This window comes from Mastomys coucha, unplaced genomic scaffold (genome assembly GCF_008632895.1).
Source record: "Mastomys coucha isolate ucsf_1 unplaced genomic scaffold, UCSF_Mcou_1 pScaffold15, whole genome shotgun sequence".
Lineage (NCBI taxonomy): Eukaryota > Metazoa > Chordata > Mammalia > Rodentia > Muridae > Mastomys > Mastomys coucha.
In genome coordinates, this window is record NW_022196897.1 from 139,122,641 (window position 1) to 139,141,999 (window position 19,359).

Here is a 19,359-nt window from a genome sequence, read left to right on the forward strand (position 1 = left end):
GACCAGGCTGGCCTTGAACTCAGAAATCTGCCTGCCTCTGCCTCCCAGGTGCTAGGATTAAAGGCATGTGCTACCACTGCCCAGCTTGAATAATAATTTTTAAAACATTATTTAAAAAATTCCTTGCCCTGAGATTATCATAAGCTCGAGGTTCTTGTGTCTCTTGGCTTTGATCTAGTCTCTTCGAAGGATACATCCAGGCATCTGTTCTCTGCTTTCTGAGTTTCCTAGCATCAAATGAGCTCTGGCTTTTCTTTTTCTTTTTTAAAAAATGTTTTTACCCTTTTCTTCCTTGCATTCCTAGTCAATTAAATTGATGGCTGGATTTATGCACTGTTCCACATCTTCACTTACGAGCACATTTTTGCATAAGCCGTCTCTTATTGATTCTTAGAATTGAGAAGTATTCCCAGCACAAGCTAAGGTATTCAAGCATCCCACCCAGAGCACTGTGAGTCTTCTGTGTAGACTGAAGTGTCCATGGCCAGATGGCTCCCATCAAGACTGTGTGATACCGGATGCCCATTGAACATATCTCATGCATGCCTCCCTTTTTTGTAGTACTGGGGATAGAACTCACAGGCTTGTACATGCTAGTACTGTACCTTGAGCTACCCTACACAAGGTCTCGTTATGAAGCACAGGCTGGCCTCTAACTCAAGACCATCCTGCTTGAACCTTTTAAACACTAGAAGCACAGGCTGCCTCTGTGCCCGGTTTTCCCCTCTTACTTGTTTAGTTCTTTCCCTGTTCATTTTCTTGTGTGCCTTTCGTGTATTTATGTTGGTGCTGGGTGTGACTTAGCCTTTGTTTGCTAACATGTACTCTATTGTTCAGCTAGACCTCAGTCAGGATTTTCCATTAGGGTTCACTCTTTTGTCCCGTGTTTAAGCTCATACTGTGTAAACTACACACTGTGCTTCACTTATTTAATTAATACTTTTTTTGTTTTTGTTTGTTTGTTTTTGAGACAGGATTTCTCTGTATAGCTCTGGCTATCCTGGAACTCACTCTGTAGACCAGGCTGGCCTCGAACTCAGAAATCTGCCTGCCTCTGCCTCCCAAGTGCTCGGATTAAAGGTCTGCGCCACCACCACCACGCTAATTAATACATCTTGATACGAATTTACTTAGGTTAACATTAAAAACTGTGTCGATTCCTCTATATGTTTTTAATCACCCCCCTCTTGATGGAAACTGGAGTTGTCACCATTCTCTGGCTACCACAGTGTCCCAACAAATTACTTAGAAGAGACATGTTTCTTATAAAACATTTATGTATCTTTAGGATAAAGTCTTAGAATTGTTTGGTCAAAAGGACTATACATTGAAAAACTGAAAACAATTTTTATTACAGTTTATTTGTGTGTATGCACATGTACACAGTTGTGGAATATATCAAGGTTAAAGAACACCTTATTGAAATTCTACCATGTGAGTCCTGGGAACTGCATTCAGATCCTTAGGCTTGGCGGCGGGTTCCTTAGGCTTGGCGGCGGGTTCCTTAGGCTTGGCAGCGGGTTCCTTAGGCTTGGCAGCGGGTTCCTTAGGCTTGGCGGCGGGTTCCTTAGGCTTGGCGGCAGGTTCCTTTACCTGCTGAGCCCTTTTGCTGACCCTTGCACATTTAAAATTTTGATCGTTTCACATTGTTGTCCTTAGGGATTTAGTAGTTCATAGAATAAGAGGGTCACCCAGGCTTTTAAAAGACTTCTAATAGGGGCTAGAGAGATGGGTCAGTGCTTAAGAATGCTCGATGGTCTTCCAACAAAGCAAAGTTCAGTTTCTACTGCCCCTGTCAGGCTGCTCAGAGCAGTCCGTAACCACAGTTTGAGGGGATCTTAACCTCTCTGGCTTCCGTGGGCATCTGCACTTGTGCACCTTTCCACATAGAAACACACATAACTTAAAAGTAAAGCCTCTGGAGTGGAGTAGGGAGGGAGGCATATGTTTTTAATCCCAGCACTTGAGAGGCAGAGGCAGGCAGATCTCTGAGTTCCAGGACAGCCTGGTCTACAGAGGGAGTTCTAGGATCCCAGCCCGGGATCCACAGAGAGACCTTTGTCTTGAAAACAAACAAAGAAACAAACATACCAACCAAACAAAAATCTTAAAAAGAAAAAGAAAACCCAACATTAACAATAAAAACAAAGGTGTAACACTTCATACTTGTAATCCTATCACATGCAATCCTTTCTCTAAAGAGAAAAGATTAAACTATCCTGTAGTATAAAATCAAATATTGATTGAGGGTGAATACAATTTAATCTTAGTGGACTGGAGTCTTTTACTACTGAAGCTGGCTAAGGTCCCAGGAGAAATACCTGGTGTACTAGAGTAACTAAATATGGCTACCAGAAGGTTAGCAGGTAAAGAGTGTGTGCCCACTGCTGTCAGGCAGGCTCTGGTGACAACTGGACCATGCTCACTACTTTTGTCTTCTTTTTAGAACCTTAGCATCCGGAGCCATTTTGGATCTGTAGCCCTCAAGGCTAAGCTGGTCAGAGTTCATCATGTCCAAGTTAAAAAGCTCAGAGTCAGTCCGGGTGGTAGTTCGCTGTCGGCCCATGAATGGCAAAGAAAAGGCTGCATCTTATGACAAGGTGGTAGATGTGGATGTGAAGCTGGGGCAGGTGTCTGTGAAGAACCCCAGAGGCACATCCCATGAGATGCCCAAGACCTTCACCTTTGATGCTGTGTATGATTGGAATGCCAAGCAGTTTGAACTCTATGATGAGACGTTCCGACCACTTGTGGACTCTGTCCTGCAGGGTTTCAATGGCACAATTTTTGCCTACGGACAAACAGGAACTGGGAAAACCTATACCATGGAGGGAGTCCGTGGTGACCCTGAAAAAAGAGGGGTCATCCCCAACTCCTTCGATCACATCTTCACCCATATCTCTCGATCACAGAATCAGCAGTACCTGGTCAGGGCATCTTACCTAGAGATCTATCAGGAAGAGATCCGAGACTTGCTTTCAAAAGATCAGACCAAAAGGCTGGAGCTCAAGGAGAGACCGGATACAGGAGTGTACGTGAAGGATTTGTCTTCTTTTGTCACCAAGAGTGTGAAGGAGATAGAGCATGTCATGAATGTGGGGAACCAGAACCGGTCTGTCGGTGCTACCAACATGAATGAGCACAGCTCACGGTCGCATGCGATCTTTGTCATCACGATAGAATGCAGCGAGGTGGGCCTGGATGGTGAAAACCATATCCGGGTAGGAAAACTGAACCTTGTAGATCTTGCTGGCAGTGAGCGGCAAGCCAAGACTGGAGCTCAAGGAGAAAGACTGAAGGAAGCGACCAAGATCAACCTGTCTCTTTCAGCCTTGGGGAATGTTATCTCTGCACTGGTAGATGGCAAAAGCACCCATATTCCATACAGAGACTCAAAGCTGACCAGGCTTCTCCAAGATTCCCTTGGTGGCAATGCCAAAACTGTGATGGTAGCCAATGTGGGGCCTGCCTCTTACAATGTAGAAGAAACCCTGACCACTCTGAGATATGCCAACCGTGCCAAAAACATTAAGAACAAGCCAAGGGTCAATGAGGACCCAAAGGATGCTCTACTTCGAGAATTCCAAGAAGAAATTGCTCGGCTCAAGGCCCAGCTGGAAAAACGTTCCATTGGCAGGAGGAAGAGGCGAGAGAAGCGGAGGGAAGGTGGTGGCAGTGGTGGGGGTGGGGAAGAGGAGGAGGAGGAGGGAGAAGAGGGTGAGGAGGAAGGGGATGATAAGGATGATTACTGGCGGGAACAGCAAGAAAAACTGGAGATTGAGAAGCGGGCCATTGTAGAGGACCACAGCTTGGTTGCAGAGGAGAAGATGAGGCTGCTGAAGGAGAAGGAGAAAAAGATGGAGGACTTGCGACGGGAGAAGGATGCTGCAGAGATGCTGGGTGCCAAAATCAAGGTACTGTACCATTCCACAGGCCCGTTCCCTTTCAGTTCCTTTTCTTTGATCAAAAATATACAGTAAGGCCTTGGCATGGTGACAGACGCCTTTAATCCCCACACCCTGGAGGCAGAGGCAGGTGATCTCTTGTGAGGCCTATATAGTAAGTTCAGGACAGCCAGCTACAGAATGTGACCCCCACCCCTGTCCCCAATAAAAGTCAAAACCAAGTTACAAGTATGATAATTGTCATGTATGTACACTTTATGAAGACCAGCAATAAAACCAATACCCATGCATTGTTGCTTCCAGCAAGGAATAGGGCAGTTCTCTCTTCTTCTACCACCTCCTCCTTTCTTCTTTTCCTTCTTTTCCCCCTCTTCCTCCTCCTTCCTCTTCCTCCTCCTCCTTTCCTCTCTTTCTCCTTTTCTCCTTAAGAACATGTGTATTTTTTAATTATTTGATATTTCTGTTTATATTTTTGAATCAGGGTTTTTCTATGTAGACCAGTCTGGCCCCGAGTCACGGCAATGCTCCTGTTTCAGCCTACTCAACAATAGAGTATATGCCCAGCATTTTTTTTTTTCAAAGGCAAGGTGTCATGTAGCCCAGGATAGCCCTGAACTTGATAGTAGCCAAGAATGAGCACAGATATGTGCTGCCATGCATGTTTTCTGTGCTACTAGGTATCATAGCCCTAAGTGCACGTGGGACAAACACTGCCACTTGAGCCACAGCTTCAACCGCCATTTCCTCAGATGCTCCCCTCCCCCCAAGGCAGTCATCTGGAAGCCAGTGTTTGTTGTTCTCCTGCTTGTCTAGTTTCACCTAAAGTGCTACGGCGGTTTGCTTCTACTTACCAAAGTCTTGTCCCTAATAACCTGCATTGACGCCTGTGGTGTGCTTGTGTTCATCACTATTACTGTTCCAAATATTCCTCTTAATGTGGGCTATTTCCATGTTTGCTGCAACCATTCTCGTGCGTGGCTCCAGGAGACTATGTATGTGCAAGAAATTTCTGGCACCCTTATATTCTACAGTGAATTTTTTTTTTTAGAGAATTACTTATATTTTATGCATATGAGTACACTGTAGCTGTCTTCAGACACACCAGAAAAGGGTATCAGATCCCATTGCAGATGGTTGTGAGCACTTTGTGGTTGCTGGGATTTGAATTCAGGATCTCTGGAAGGACAGTCGGTGTTCTTACCTGCTGAGCAGGCTCTCTGGCCCCGAGAGTAAATCTTTTGAAGCGCCTGCTTTGCTCCTTATTCTGCGATGGTGATTATCTGGGTAACTTTTATATATTTGTGGGAGAAAAGCAGTGTCTTTGTGTGACTGTAGCTCAGTACCCTGGTTGTATATACCCAGGTTGTACTGTACAATACTTCTGGTTCTACCCATAACCCCCAAACCCTTGACCTCCAACCTGCCCCTACCATTAGCTCTCTGTGCTGTTACAGGGGCTTCTGCCCTCAGAGCTGATATGTTCTTGACGTCTGCTTGCTTTTCCTCAGAGGTTGGGTGATATTCTAGAGTGCCAAGACGCCTCAGCTTTGTGTTTTCTGTCTAGTGCAGTATTCTGTTTTCTTGGGTGCCCAGCGGGCTTTAATGGCCAAGAAGACTGAAAAGGTGGTCCCAGAAGTCTGAGATGGTCTCCAAGTGACCACAATTCAGAATTCCTCTGAAGTATTGGATTCTTACTGAATTTAAACAAACTTTAATTTCTTCTCTAAAATACAGCCACATTCTCTTCCCCTCCCACCTTGATTTGTGGTCTCACTATGTAGCTGTGGTTGTCATGGAGCTTGCTATGTAGATCAAACTGCCCTTGAACTCATAGAACTCTGCTTGCCTCATGAGTGCTGAGATTAAAGGTCCCAGTTGAAGTTTCTTAAGAGCAAGGCTATGGACGTTTTGGTTTCTGGACTTTCGTTCCCCTGGCCTCGTCTCCACCTACATATTGAAGGCTCCCAGTCTCTGTAGCCTGTGCAGAGCTGTCTTCTAAACACCCAGGCCCCATAGCTTTCTGCCTCCCACAGCCGTCAGCCGGCATCCACCTTCCTTACTTTAGTGAAGCTGGAGTCCTAGTTGTCACTGCTCTTCCTCCCCCTCTCTCTTTCCCTCTCTCTCTCTTTAAAGATTTATTTATTTATTTATTTATTTATTTATTTATTTATTTATTTATTTATATGAGTACACTGCAGATGGTTGTAAGCCACCATGTGATTGCTGGGAACTGAAGTCAACTCAGGACTTCTGGAAGGGCAGTCAGTGCTCTTAACCCCTGAGCCATCTCTCCAGCCCCCTTAGTCCCAGGGTCTCTCGCTTTTGCCTCATCAGGCTCTCTCGCCCATGCCCTGCTGCTCAGTAGCTTCCTGCCAGGGCTCCATCAGCTGCCCTCTTCCAGGAATTCCTCCTGTTGCAGGGGTGTGGTCTTAAAGCAGTCTGGCTGTGCACTCATGTTTGGCATACCTGTCCACACTCCCTGAGGCTCTCAGGACCATGCCTGGTTTCCTAACAGGGATCTGAGACTTTTGCTCCAACCTCTGTTGGCTTTGTCGACTTCCTTATTCTACTCCCTGGCTAACAATGGGGGTAGGAGTTTTTTCTTAGTAGATTTTTATTTTTACTTCAGCTTTTTGTGTAGCTGTCCCCAACTTCCTCTGAAAGCTTGATTCCTCTCCCTTCAGTGTGCCTCTCCCATTAATTACTCACACTTCCCTCCTCACAACATCCCATAGCATCTGGTTAAAGCCTGATTACTTGTCTATGTCCCTAGGTGGACTCTGAGCCTCACAGTCCTTGCTGACAGCAATACCTCTGGTCTGTAGTACACCAAATATGTTTAGTATGTGTAGAGTGGGATTAGTGCTGTGGAAGAACAACCCAATAAATGACTTGGTAAAACAAAAAACCAAAAAACCCAAACCCTGAAAAGCACATATGTTTCAAGCAGCCAGACCTTCAGTGTTGACAGGTGAGGTCCCACCCCGCTATGGCCAGGGCACATTTATTTTCTTCCAGACTGGTTTTTTGTTTGTTTGTTTTGGGGGAGTTTTTTTTTTTTTTTTTTTTTTTTTTTTTTTTTTTTTTGGACAGGGCCTAAATATGTACCCCAGGCTGACCTGTAACTTACAATCCACCAGCCTCAGTCTTATGAATGTTGGGACCACAGGCATGGACCATTATGCTTAGCCAGTCATGAGTCTGTCCTCTAGTCTTCCTGTGAGGGGTTATGTTCTGGGAGAGACCACAGAATGGATTTTACTTTTGTTCCTCACTCAGGCTATGGAGAGTAAGCTGCTTGTTGGAGGAAAAAATATAGTAGATCATACAAACGAGCAGCAGAAGATCTTGGAACAGAAACGCCAGGAGATCGCAGAGCAGGTAACCTTGCATTCTTATATGGGGAGGGAAGCATGCACTAACATTGGGCCACAGAGCAGACACCCATGGGGTGAGAGCAGCTCCAGAGGGAACCGGATAGGAGCTGTCAGCCCAGGCTAGCCAGAGACTGGCTGGGAGCATCCAGCCCATATTGTATAGACATTGTCACTAGGGCAAGCTGATGAATTCTGTGGTATCGCTCAGAAACGTCGAGAAAGAGAAATCCAGCAGCAAATGGAGAGTCGAGATGAGGAGACCTTGGAACTGAAAGAGACTTACACCTCATTGCAACAAGAGGTAGACATCAAGACCAAAAAGCTCAAAAAGGTAGGAGACGGGGGTGCTGGGAGGCCTGGGGCAGGGGGCGCGCCTTCCCTGGATAGCCTTTCCTCATCTGTGTCTCCCTGGCTCTAGCTCTTTTCCAAGCTTCAGGCCGTGAAGGCCGAGATCCACGACCTCCAAGAAGAACACATCAAAGAGCGCCAGGAGCTGGAGCAGACGCAGAATGAGCTCACCCGGGAGCTGAAGCTCAAGTGAGTACCCGGCAGGCTCCTGCCATTGACCAGGCCCAGGAATGACTGTCCTGAGGAGCCACCTGCCAGCTCACCCTCTGCCACCCCACTGTCTCCTCCTTGGTCCCGACAAGGCCCCTTTTCATTTCAGCCTATTTCTGTGAGGTCACCACATAATCTCTCCATTCCTTCTTTCTTATCTTCTTGCCCCTTTATTATAAACTTTTTTTGGTTGATCTGATGGACACCTGAGTACTCATTAACCAGAGTACTTTAAGACCATTCATTGTTCTCATGAAATCCAGGCTTTTTTTATTTATTTATTCCTCTGCCTCCCAAGTGCTGGGATTAAAGGCATGCGCCACCACTGCCTGGCTCCAGACTTTTCTTTTCTTTTTCTTTTTCTTTTTTTTTTTTGAGACACAGTTTCTTGTAGCCTAGTCTAGTCTCAGATTTGTTATGTAACTAAAGCTGGTCTTGAACTCTGGATGCTATGTGCTATCACCCTAGTGCTGGAGATCAAGCCCAAGGCCCCATGCAAGCACTCCTATTGAGTTGTGAGCCCGGGCCCCCAAGCAGTGTGTTTTTAATGCTCTGTAGCTGATAGAGTGTCACACAGCCTGTCATCTCAGCACTTGCAAGGTTGAGGCAGGAGGAACTACAGACCAGACTACACAGCGAGATCTTGTCTTAGTAAACAACAATGAAAAGCCAGCTCTGTTTATGATCTTAGTGTTTCTAACAGGCTAACAAGATGGATCTTTGGATCTTTCTTTCTCTCTCTTTCTTTCTTTCTTTCTTTCTTTCTTTCTTTCTCTCTCTCTCTCTCTTTCTTTCTTTCTTTCTTTCTTTCTTTTTTCTTTCTTCCTTCCTTCCTCCCTTCCTCCCTCCCTTCCTTCCTTCCTTCCTTCCTTCCTTCCTTCCTTTTTTGAGATGGTCTTATGGTGTAGTCCTTGCTGATCTAGAACTTACTAGGTAGACCAGATTAAACTCACAACAGATATCCTCCTGTCTCTGCCTCCCTCTGCTGGGATTAGATTCTTTTGTTAATCAAGTTTTAAGTATAGAACGGAGTGATTAAAATTCTGTGTGCATAAGGCCGTTGAAGAGATGGCTCAGTGGTTAAGAGAACTTGCTGCTCCTGTAGAAGTCTTGGGCTCCCAGCACACACATAGTAGTAGTTCCCAACCATCTGTAACTCCAGTTCCAGGAAATCTGATGCCCTCTTCTGGCTTCTGTGGGCACCACAGTGGTGCCCAGTCATATATGCAGGCAAAACAAACAAGCAAACAAACAAAAGCCATGCACATAAAGTAATCTAAAACAATTGAGTGTGTGGGGGGGGCTGCAGAGATAGCTCAGCAGGTCAGGGCGCTCAGTGTGCAGCCCTGGTGACTGGGGCTGGATCCTTAGAATGCACATAACGGTGGACAGAGAGAATAAATGTCACAAAGTTGTCCTCTGACCTCCACACATGTTCTTCTCAGGAATCATTTATATTTTTTGTGTTCAATTCAATTCTTCTTACTAACTTGGATGATTAGAATGGACAGTGTTCTAGCTTGGACAGCAAGTCACAGGGATGGGAGAGCTTTCATCCCTAACCTGCATTTAGCATTGTGGAAGCCCATCTACTTTGGGTAGTAAATATTTGTCCTAGGATGGCTTCTATGTCACCCTCCCCAAGCACATACATACACACACACACACACACACACACACACACACACACACACACACACACACATACTTTGTCCATTCACATTCTTACTCTACTTGTGCCTGGGTAGCAATGACCTTTTCACATTCCTGTGACATTCCACTCTTAGCACTTTCTGTACTGCTCTCTCTCTCTGTATCAGGTGAGGACCAGGAGTCTCCCACGTTTGTATTTTAGCTCTGTGTATGATGTTGGACTGTGGTACTTGCTCAGTAAATGTTTGCCGAGTGACTTGACTCTTGACTCATTGCTCCATATATTCATGTTCACAGATAGCCAGCACTTTGATTTATTTTGTTATTGTTGTTTTTGGAGAAAGAATTTCACTCTAGCCCAGGATGGCATCATAGATTCAAGGGAACCTCCTACCTCAGCTTCCCAGGTAGCTGAGACTATATGGGTGTGTGTGTGCCATTGCCTGACTCTGTGTGCAGTCTTCATCTGTATTCACCTATGTGTATTCTTACAGGCATCTTATTATAGAGAACTTTATTCCCTTGGAAGAGAAGAATAAAATTATGAATAGATCCTTTTTTGATGATGAAGAAGACCATTGGAAATTACATCCTATAACCAGACTGGAGTAAGTCACTGTGGACCTGAAGTAGACCTGCCTGTGGGAAAACAAAGAATGTTGCAAAGTGGACTGGGGCACTGGGATGTGGGGAGAGTGCGCTGAAACCTGGAGCCGGCCTGCTGATGTTGTTTGGCACCACAGGCCCAGGAGGTACAGGCTGGGTACTAATTATGACATTAGAAACTGGGAGGCTTCATTACCCATGAGCTAGTTAGGTATAGCATTTCCCATGATCTCACATTTTCCTGTTCCCTGTAAAGTGAAGTGTGCTAGGCCACAGGACAGAGGGGTTATGTTGTATGTTATCTGTCGGGGATGCAGGAGTAGTAGTCCTGGTAGCTATGCTAGTCTGCTGTCTGAGAACAAGACAGTGAGTGGGGTCCCTTCCAGGTTGAAAGAAACATGATGCCACATCTGAATTAGATGGCACTTCAAGCAAAAAGGCTAAGCAGTTGTCATCAGGCTCCGTCAAGCCGTGGTCTCAGGAGTTCCTGCTCTGAGCTTTTGCTCTGGCTTGGAGTACTTATCAGAGTACTTACCCTATTGGCCTCGTCTTGAGCTGTGGGGCATATTCCAGCATGGCCTTCACTTACCATTGTCCTCTGTTTTCAGGAACCAGCAGATGATGAAGCGGCCGGTCTCTGCTGTGGGATACAAGAGACCTCTGAGCCAGCACGCACGGATGTCCATGATGATTCGGCCAGAGCCCCGCTACAGGGTGAGAAGGCTGTCCGTGGATTTTACAGAGTTGTTAAAATTACATTCATTATTTTAATGTGTGAGTGTATGTTGGGGGGGGGCAGGGCGGCATGTATGCACATGCCACAACAAGTATCAGAACTTGCCACAACGTGTGGACTTTGGTTTTCTTCTTTTTCCACCATGTGGATACTATGTCAGGCTTGGCAGCAAGCACTTTAACCGGCTGAGCCATCTCAACAGCACCAGTGTTTGTCTTTTTGTGTTTTTTTCTTCCAGAGGAATTTAGGTTTGAGAAGTGCTCAGACACCATTATGCCAAGTCGCAGGGTTTATATCTGACTTTCCCAGAGATTTGAGACATGTCCACTAATGATAACAAATAATACATGGTACAACAAGTGGATCACAATGAAACTAAACGGAAGGACAGGGGTTTGAGGCTTACTCCATAAAGTGCTTGTCTTTTGAGCAAGAGGACCTGGGTTTAGGCCCCAGAAACCACATAAAAATGCCAGGTGTTTCCCACTACGTGAGTGTGTGTGTGTGTGTGTGTGTGTGTGGTTATGTGTGTATATACACACTGACCTTACATTGACAGACTTGGTAGCACACACCTTCCCTCACAAGCCATCTTGCCAGCTCTAGTGGTGTGTCTTTGTAACCCCAAAGGAGTACTGGGGAAGTGGAGACAAGAGGGTCTCTGGGTCTCACTGGCCAGCCCCTTTAGCCCAATTGGTGAGCTCCAGGCCACTGAGAGACCAGATTTTAAAGAAGGCAGGCAACTTTCCTGAAGAGGACGCCTGAGGCTGTTCTCTGGCCTCTGTAGGCATGTACGTGCACCTGCACCTGCATTGTCACACACACAGTTAAAACAAGAGAGGTGAAGCAGAGAGAGGTTTAGAACCTCAGGACAAAGGAGGAGCAGGGAACAGGGACCCTGTCCTCAGAAGCCAGGAGACATGAGCAGAGAGTGGCGTGCTGGCGGGTCTGGGAACGTAGAAAGATACAGGTTTAGTGTTGGGACATGGGCCTTTGTTAGGGAACTGCTACTGTCATTTAACATGTGTGTCAGTTGCATTTCACTTAAAGTGACATATTGAGCACTGTTTAAAAACCCCAAAATATCTTGCAGTAAAATGCTGCAGATTTTCTATTTGCAAATTCTTTCTGGGTGCTGGGCCTATACCTGAGGTCTGATTGAACTCTACCATGGTCTCGGTAGCCGGTCCTGTTGTTTAGAGGGTAGGTAGGTCGTAGGCGATGGACTGGGAAGCTAGATATGACTAAGTTATAAAACAGTTTTACTATTCATAACAGCACACATCTGCAATCCAGCATGCAGGAAGTTACTAAAGGCCAGCCTGGTCTACATAACATGATCCAGGCCTTCTAAGGTTACAGATAAAAACCTTATCTCAACAACAATAACAAAAAAATTAAAAAGTTTGTGCTAGGGCTGGAGAGATGGCTCAGCGGTTAAGAGCACTGACTGCTTTTCTGGAGGTCTTGAGTTCAAATCCCAGCAACCACATGGTGGCTCACAACCATCTGTAATGAGATCGGATGCCCTTTTCTGCAATGTCTGAAGACAGCTACAGTGTACTTACATATAATAAATAAATCTCTAAAAAAAAGTTTGTGCTAGAAGAATATACGTGAATTAAAAATCTGGTGTGTGGAATACATGAACATTGAGCTGCTTCCTTCTGAGCCATGAAAGCGTACTCAATTTAAAATTCCTTTATTTTACTCAATTGTATTTTGCAACCTGTATTCTTTTTTTAATGAAGATTTTTCCAGGATCACATTCTGTAGCTTAACCTGGCCTAGAACCTAGAATGTAGGTAGCTCAGAATAGCTTCAAACCTAGGCAGTCCTCCTGCTTCAGTCTCCAAGCACAGATAATACAGGTGCAAGCCATCATAACTGTCTTCACTTAAAAATTTAAAAGAAAAAAAATCCTCTCCTTTCAAGCCAGAGCCAGATAAACTGGGTACTGTCCCCCCTGGTGCTTAGTCATTTAAAACAGAGAAAGAAAAGCACAAGCTGCATACTGTGTGGGGTTTTACAGGAGGAGGAAGGGCGGGGTCAGACAGGAGCCTCAGAAGCATGCTTCTAGCAGTTTCAGATGGTGCAAAATCTGCCAGGTCTTTGTAACTGAGTCAAGAAAATGTTTTTAAAGTGCACAAATAAAATGTGTGTCTTTCCAGGGGACAGGCATGACCAAAAGTGGGATTGAAAGCAGTAACTCTCAATATTTAGTAATCAGCCTGCTTCACGGGAGACATTCTCTGCATGGTCTGGATATTTAAAGCTGATCAATGGGGCTCCTCCTGTCTCTCTGGAGCCCCAGGGCTAGGCTTCCTGCAGGCAGTAGGCAGCAGCTGTTGGGTGGTACAAGGACACGTGCTCTCTCTGTACGCAAATTGTCTTCAGAGTTAGGCAGGGCTCATTCACCATGATGCTCTGTGATGGAGGCAGTTCACATACCCACTATGAAGCAGGGCCCAAAACTAGTCTTTGAGCGGAGCTCAACCACTTGCCTGCCCTGCACCCACTTCCAGGGACACAGATGCTCCTGCTACAAACAGCTGGAACATCTGTGTAAGCTATTAGTGATGACTATTTTTTTCTTTGTACCTTTTCATATCTTCTATGAGACATGTTTATTGCAAAAACCAAAAGCAGAAAATCAGGATAGAAAATTAAAAATTACCCATCTTAATTAAGTATGATGAGTCATACCTGGAGGATGAGGCAGGAGGACTGCCATGAGTTTCAGGGACCTTTATATACATAGGATAGAAGGAGATCACACACACACACACACACACACAGAGGGAGAGAGAGAAAGAGACAGACAGACACCTAGAATAATCTATGAATAGCATTGATAGAATTGTTATGTGATAAAGACGAACATTATATAATCATAAAAGTTCCAAGAAGATATTAGCGCTTACAATCTGCAAAGCCCAGAAACACAAAGCCAGACTGGATGAACTGAAGGGAGAAGCAGACAGGTCAAATATAATTGTTGGCAACTTCACTGCTTTATTTTCAGTAATGGATAGAACAGCTCAGCATGTAATTAACAAGGAAACAGTAGATTTGATCAATATTAAAGACAAATTAAACCTAACTATCTGTAAAATACTTACTTTACTTCTTCATCCCCCCAATAATTCAAAACATGAATTATCTTAAGTACACACCAGATGTTTTGTTCACACCAAAGAATTCAAAGTGCATGTTGTCCTACTCAGCTGTAATTGTTAACCTGATGCAGCCTAGAGTCATCTGAAAGGACAGGTTAGAGTGAAGAACGGTCTAGATCAGATTGGCCTGTGGGCATGTCTGTTATCTTGATTATCAGTTGATCCAGAGGGCCCAGCCCACTGTGGTTACTACTATCCCTAGGCTGTATAAGAAATTAACTTTCGAGCCGGGCGTTGGTGGCGCATGCCTTTAATCCCAGCATGGGAGGCAGAGACAGGTGGATTTCTGAGTTTGAGGCCAGCCTGGTCTACAGAGTGAGTGAGTTCCAGGACAGCCAGGGCTACACAGAGCAACCCTGTCTCGAAAAACCAAAAAAAAAAAAAAAAAAAAAAAAAAAGAAATTAACTTCCTTCAATGATGGACTATGATCTTGAAGTGAAATATGTCTCTCTCTCTCTGGCCCTCTCTGTGTGTGCGTGCGTGCGTGCGTGCGTGCGTGTGTGTGTGTGATTTCCTTCTATCCTATGTATACAAGGTGGCCTGAAACTCATTATAATACAAGATACTACTAAAGAATTTTATGATTTTTTTGTAAATCCCACCCCTCCCACCCAGCTTATTTTTGGTCATGACATTTGTCACAATAATAGAAAAGAAGCTAGGACACATGTTTACACAAAAACTTGTATGTGATGTATTGTCAGTGCAATTTTTTTGTCCATTATTTAAAAGTCAGAACCAATCAAATGTCTGTCAACTGATGAGTGTACATGAATTGGGATATTTATGCAGTAACTTTTATTGGCCATAACACAGGGAATGAAGCATTGACCTGGACTGCAACACAGATGACTCATGAACATAAGCGAGAGCTCTGAGTTCCATGCCCAACCAAACATAAAACAAAACAAAACAAAACAAATCACATTCAGTCCTATCAGGAAAAAATTTATAAGACATATATTTTCTGGGGTTTTGAAGATGGTTCAGTTGATAAAGTGCTATGCATATAGCCGTGAGGACTTAAGTTCAAGGACTTAGCCATATAAGAAGCTGGGAGCTGCAGTATGCACCTGCAGTCCTAGCGTTGAGGTCGGCAAGAGGATCTTCAGGGCTTGCTGGCCAGCCAGTCTAGCTGACTTGTCTAACTTCAGGTTCACATAGATATCCTGTCTCAGGAAAATAAGGTGAAGTTGGATGTGGTGGTGCATTCCTCTACGCCCAGCCTCTGGAAGGCACAGGGTGTTGGGAGTGAGTTCGAGGTTAGCCTGGTCTACATAATGAATTCCAGCACAGCCAGAGCTCTACAGTGACACCCTATGTGAACAATAAAAAACAAGGGCTGGAGAGATGGTTCAGTGGTTCAGAGCACTGGCTACTCTTCTAGAGGATCTGGGTTCAATTCTCAGCACTCATAGGACAGTGAGTTGCTATAAGTCAGTTATAAGTACTCTAAGTCCAGTTCCAGGGGATCTGACACCTTCACACAGATATACATACAGGCAGAACAGCAATGCACATTAATTAATTAAACATTAATTAAAAAGTGAACATTAGAAGACATTAGAAGACACTTGACATTTGTGTATAAGCACAAATATATATACACAAAATTCTAAAAAAACACACACAGGCTGTTTTTAAACAATTTTTCTACTACATTTATTTGTGTGTATTTTGATGCATGTATGTCAGGACACATATGTACAGATCAGAAAAACAACTTGTGGGAGTCAAATCTCTCTCTCTCCTCTGTGGGCTCCAAGGACTGAACTCCGGCCATCAGGCTTGGCAGTAGGCACCTTTAGTTGCTGAGCCATCTTGCCAGCCTCCTGGGTGGCTCTTAATGGGCAGGTAGCTTGCAGCTCTATGCTCAGAGAATGTCTAGCTCCCTTGAACTTGCTGGTGACTGCTCTGCTTCCACAGGCGGAGAACATCATGCTCTTGGAGTTAGATATGCCCAGCCGGACGACCAGAGACTATGAGGGCCCAGCCATTTCTCCCAAGGTTCAGGCTGCACTGGATGCAGCTCTGCAGGATGAAGATGAGATACAGGTGGATGCCTCATCCTTTGAAAGTACTGCAAACAGAAAACCCAAGGCCAGGTGAGTGGCTTCTAGTAACCTGTTTTGGAAAGGACATTTGAGCGAGGTGTAATAGTGAATACTTTAATCCCAGCACCCAGGAATGCATGGTCCTAGCCCCTGTTTATTTTGGCCTGCACTTGCTGAGCACCCCAAGTCCCTCCTTCCAGGTTCTACACTTTTCCTGGCAGGTGGGTTGGCCAGGCCCAGGGGGTTGTGCTAGTTTAGTGGTTACAGTTCAAAGAATCCTGGCTTTTAGGCCATTGAGGAAAGGCCACCTTGGAATGTGCATGCCAATTGGTAATGTCCCATGTGTTTGACTTTTGCAGGCCCAAGAGTGGCAGGAAATCAGGATCCTCCTCTTCCTCTTCAGGAAACCCTGCATCTCAGTTTTACCCACAGTCTCGGGGGCTGGTTCCCAAGTAACCCAGCATCCCTTCCCAGGATGGGGGCAGCATTGTCTTCTGAGAGAAGAGCGAGCACAGTATTGCAGAGATGACGAGCCTAAACGCAGAGCCATTCCCCTGAGGAGGAGTCATGGCCTTTTTGCAGATTAGCCAACTTAATCTGCCTGAACACGCTGGTCCTGATCTGGCACTCAATTCCTCTGGGAAGTGTCCTTTAATTAGCATCTCAGAATGCATGGGTAAGGTAAACTGCAAAGTCCAAGTGGACAGCAAGAAAATGACCATGACCTTGCTTTCCTTCTTTCCCCTCCCCACTCTCCCTTCCTTTCCTCTTCTCTAGCCTCTTCTTCACACCAGCCTCCCTTCTTGTTAAACAATGTGGAGTTGAGGCCTCTTTAGGGCTGTGTGTGGAGCCTCGGCCTAAAGTGACAGTGGGGCTGAGAACTGAAAGCCCTAGAACTTGAATAGGTGCCTGCCTCTGTCAGGTGAAATGAGAGATCTCACTTGGAACCAAGCCCCAGGGTGGCATGATGAGCAAGCGATCCAGCTTCCAGGCCCCTCAGTAGGAGTAGATCTGCCTGGAATCTGTTGAATGGGGCAGTGGCTTCCAGTTCCTGCTCTAGAAGGACTTGGTGTTGGAAGCAATAGTAAAGACATTCCCTTTGCCTCCTGGGAGAGTTGGGGAAATAGCTTTTTTAAAATTTCAAAACCATGACCATCCTGTTAAAGACCTAAGTCTATAAACCAGTGCCATGTCCATCTACCATGTCACTTTACTCTTCATTTGTCACCGTCTTTCCCCAAGTACACATGCTCTGAGTGGACTCGTGTAGACCCATCTACAGAGCACGCCTATAGAGTGTGCCTGGAGGTGGAGAAGGGAAGCCAGCTCTACCTTCTCTGATGGGAGCAGAGTTGGGGGAAGGCATCAGCAAGGGGCATTTCTGAATTCCCCATTTGGGTCCATACTGTCCTGGGAGCAGAGAGTGAGTGAGTAGGCCGATGCAGACTAGTGGCAGGAGACTCAGAGCAGGGGGAAGGGAAGATAGAGATGGAAGCAAAGGAATCCTGTCTGCCTGGAGCAGAAACCAACTGACTCCTGCAAGTGTGGCTCCCGTGGGTGGAGAGGAGCCCTAGGTGCTGGCAAGAAGAGGCTCTGAGTGAGTGAGTAGGCGCAGAGGGGAGTCCACACTTCCTGTTTACGTAGATTAGTTTGGTTTATAAGTTTTAGTTTTTCATGTTACGGCGCCTCAGGCTTTGCTTTATGATCGGCAGGTCATTAGGTGAGACATTTACTCATTTTCCCCAAGAGAAATGCATGAGTGTGTGGGGCTGTGTGTGCACAGTAGTGCCTGTGCTCTGGATGTGTCTCTAAGAGAGACTGAAAACTTGCCCAGTTTTAGAAATACTCCAACATCTGGTGTTTGCCTTTGTCTGTGTTAAAGGCCCACAGAATGACTAATCCAGGCTAGAAGCACCCCCCATGAAGTGTCTTGAGTCCATGATCCAACCCTGAGGGGACAGTCTGAGTCCTCAAGTCAGTCATACTGATGTACCTTGCTGGCATGGTGCCTCAGAAAGATGGCGACTCGACTCAGGTGGGCCTTGAGATCTGTTTTAACTCAGCTGCTTGGTCTCCAGGTACATTTCTGGACAGAGCCCATGGAAGGAGGAGCAAAGTGCAATGTCTTGACATTCTGTACCATGGAGATCCATGGATCTTTGTGTTAGCTTCCTTTCTGAGCCCAGAACCCTATTCAGCAGTTCCTAGAATGGAATGGAACCTGCCTCATCTTTTCTTGGTCTCAAACCATGCTTCTTCCTTGTGTCCTAAGAGTTTGCTTGTTTGACTAGGAACCATATGAGGAGATGTGTGCTCTAAGATGGCTGTCCGCTGGGGATAGATACTTGTCTCTCACATTTCCTCACAGCTAGTCTAAATTCTGTAGACTAAAAACATTTGTGTACCATAACAAAGGACTGCAAACTTCAGGTACTATCATACCTTAATGCCGGGGTCTTGAAGTGGTTAATATGACAGTGTCGGGGGTCAAGTGACACATAGAATGTTTCCAAGAAGACACAAGAAAAAAAAACCACCTGGAAGACATGATTATTAAAGTGAGCCTGCCCTGCTGGGTTCCTACAGTGGTCTGTGAATACCAAGTGGAAGGCCACCCATGTGGTGAGGAAGCTGCCCCTTCCCAGCAGCCTCTGGTGCTTCTCTTTTCTCAATACGGATCCGATACTGGTGAGAGCAGATGGTAAAAATGTCTTGCTGCCCCCAGAATGCTGCTGCTCTGAGTTCTGAATCGAGCCAAGAGTCTAGAGGATAAATCAAGCTCACTGAGGGACCAAAGCTTTATGCTGTTAGTTATCTCTCTGAGATTCTGGAAGGCCCCCATGCCTGCAGTAGCTACTGCAGTCTAGAAGCAAGTGTTTAAAAGGATCTAGAAGACCATCTGGGAGGAGTTTGAGACTGCGCATACAATCCTCTCGGGACTCTTTTCCTGTTCAGTAGAATGTATCTGAAATTGTATCAGATGACACAATTTCCAGATCCTTTCAGTCAGAATCAAGAGTCCCCAAACCATAGGCATGAAGCACTTTCTAAGACTGACCTACATTGAATTGCTCCCTGTCTGACGCCTGCATGCTGCCTGAATGTTCCACCTACATCTCCATGACCAAGGGTGCCAGAGTGCAGTACAGCTCAGGCACAGGCCACTTGTCTGCTCTTCCTGACTCTTATTAAGTCCTCCTTCACTGAATGTAGACTCTGCCAAGTGTCTGAGAAGCGTCAATCCCCTGCTAACATAGGCTATCAGTTCTGCCTCACTTTTGCCTCTCGAG

The 19,359-nt window shown here is 45.5% G+C and overlaps 1 protein-coding gene across 2 annotated transcripts in view; it reads left to right on the forward strand.

The window, feature by feature from the left end:
* Kif3b (kinesin family member 3B) overlaps positions 1 to 17,269 on the forward strand; it is a 40,070-nt gene extending 22,801 nt beyond the window's left edge. For both annotated transcript variants that reach the window (XM_031372327.1, XM_031372328.1), the window contains exons 2-9: positions 2,447 to 3,914; positions 7,185 to 7,286; positions 7,491 to 7,613; positions 7,701 to 7,819; positions 9,988 to 10,101; positions 10,708 to 10,813; positions 15,942 to 16,120; positions 16,429 to 17,269. In XM_031372327.1, coding sequence (XP_031228187.1) covers positions 2,511 to 3,914; positions 7,185 to 7,286; positions 7,491 to 7,613; positions 7,701 to 7,819; positions 9,988 to 10,101; positions 10,708 to 10,813; positions 15,942 to 16,120; positions 16,429 to 16,525 — 2,244 coding nt within the window. In that variant the 5' untranslated portion in view covers positions 2,447 to 2,510 and the 3' untranslated portion in view covers positions 16,526 to 17,269. The remainder of the gene's footprint in view (positions 1 to 2,446; positions 3,915 to 7,184; positions 7,287 to 7,490; positions 7,614 to 7,700; positions 7,820 to 9,987; positions 10,102 to 10,707; positions 10,814 to 15,941; positions 16,121 to 16,428) is intronic.
* The last annotated feature ends 2,090 nt before the right edge of the window (positions 17,270 to 19,359 follow it).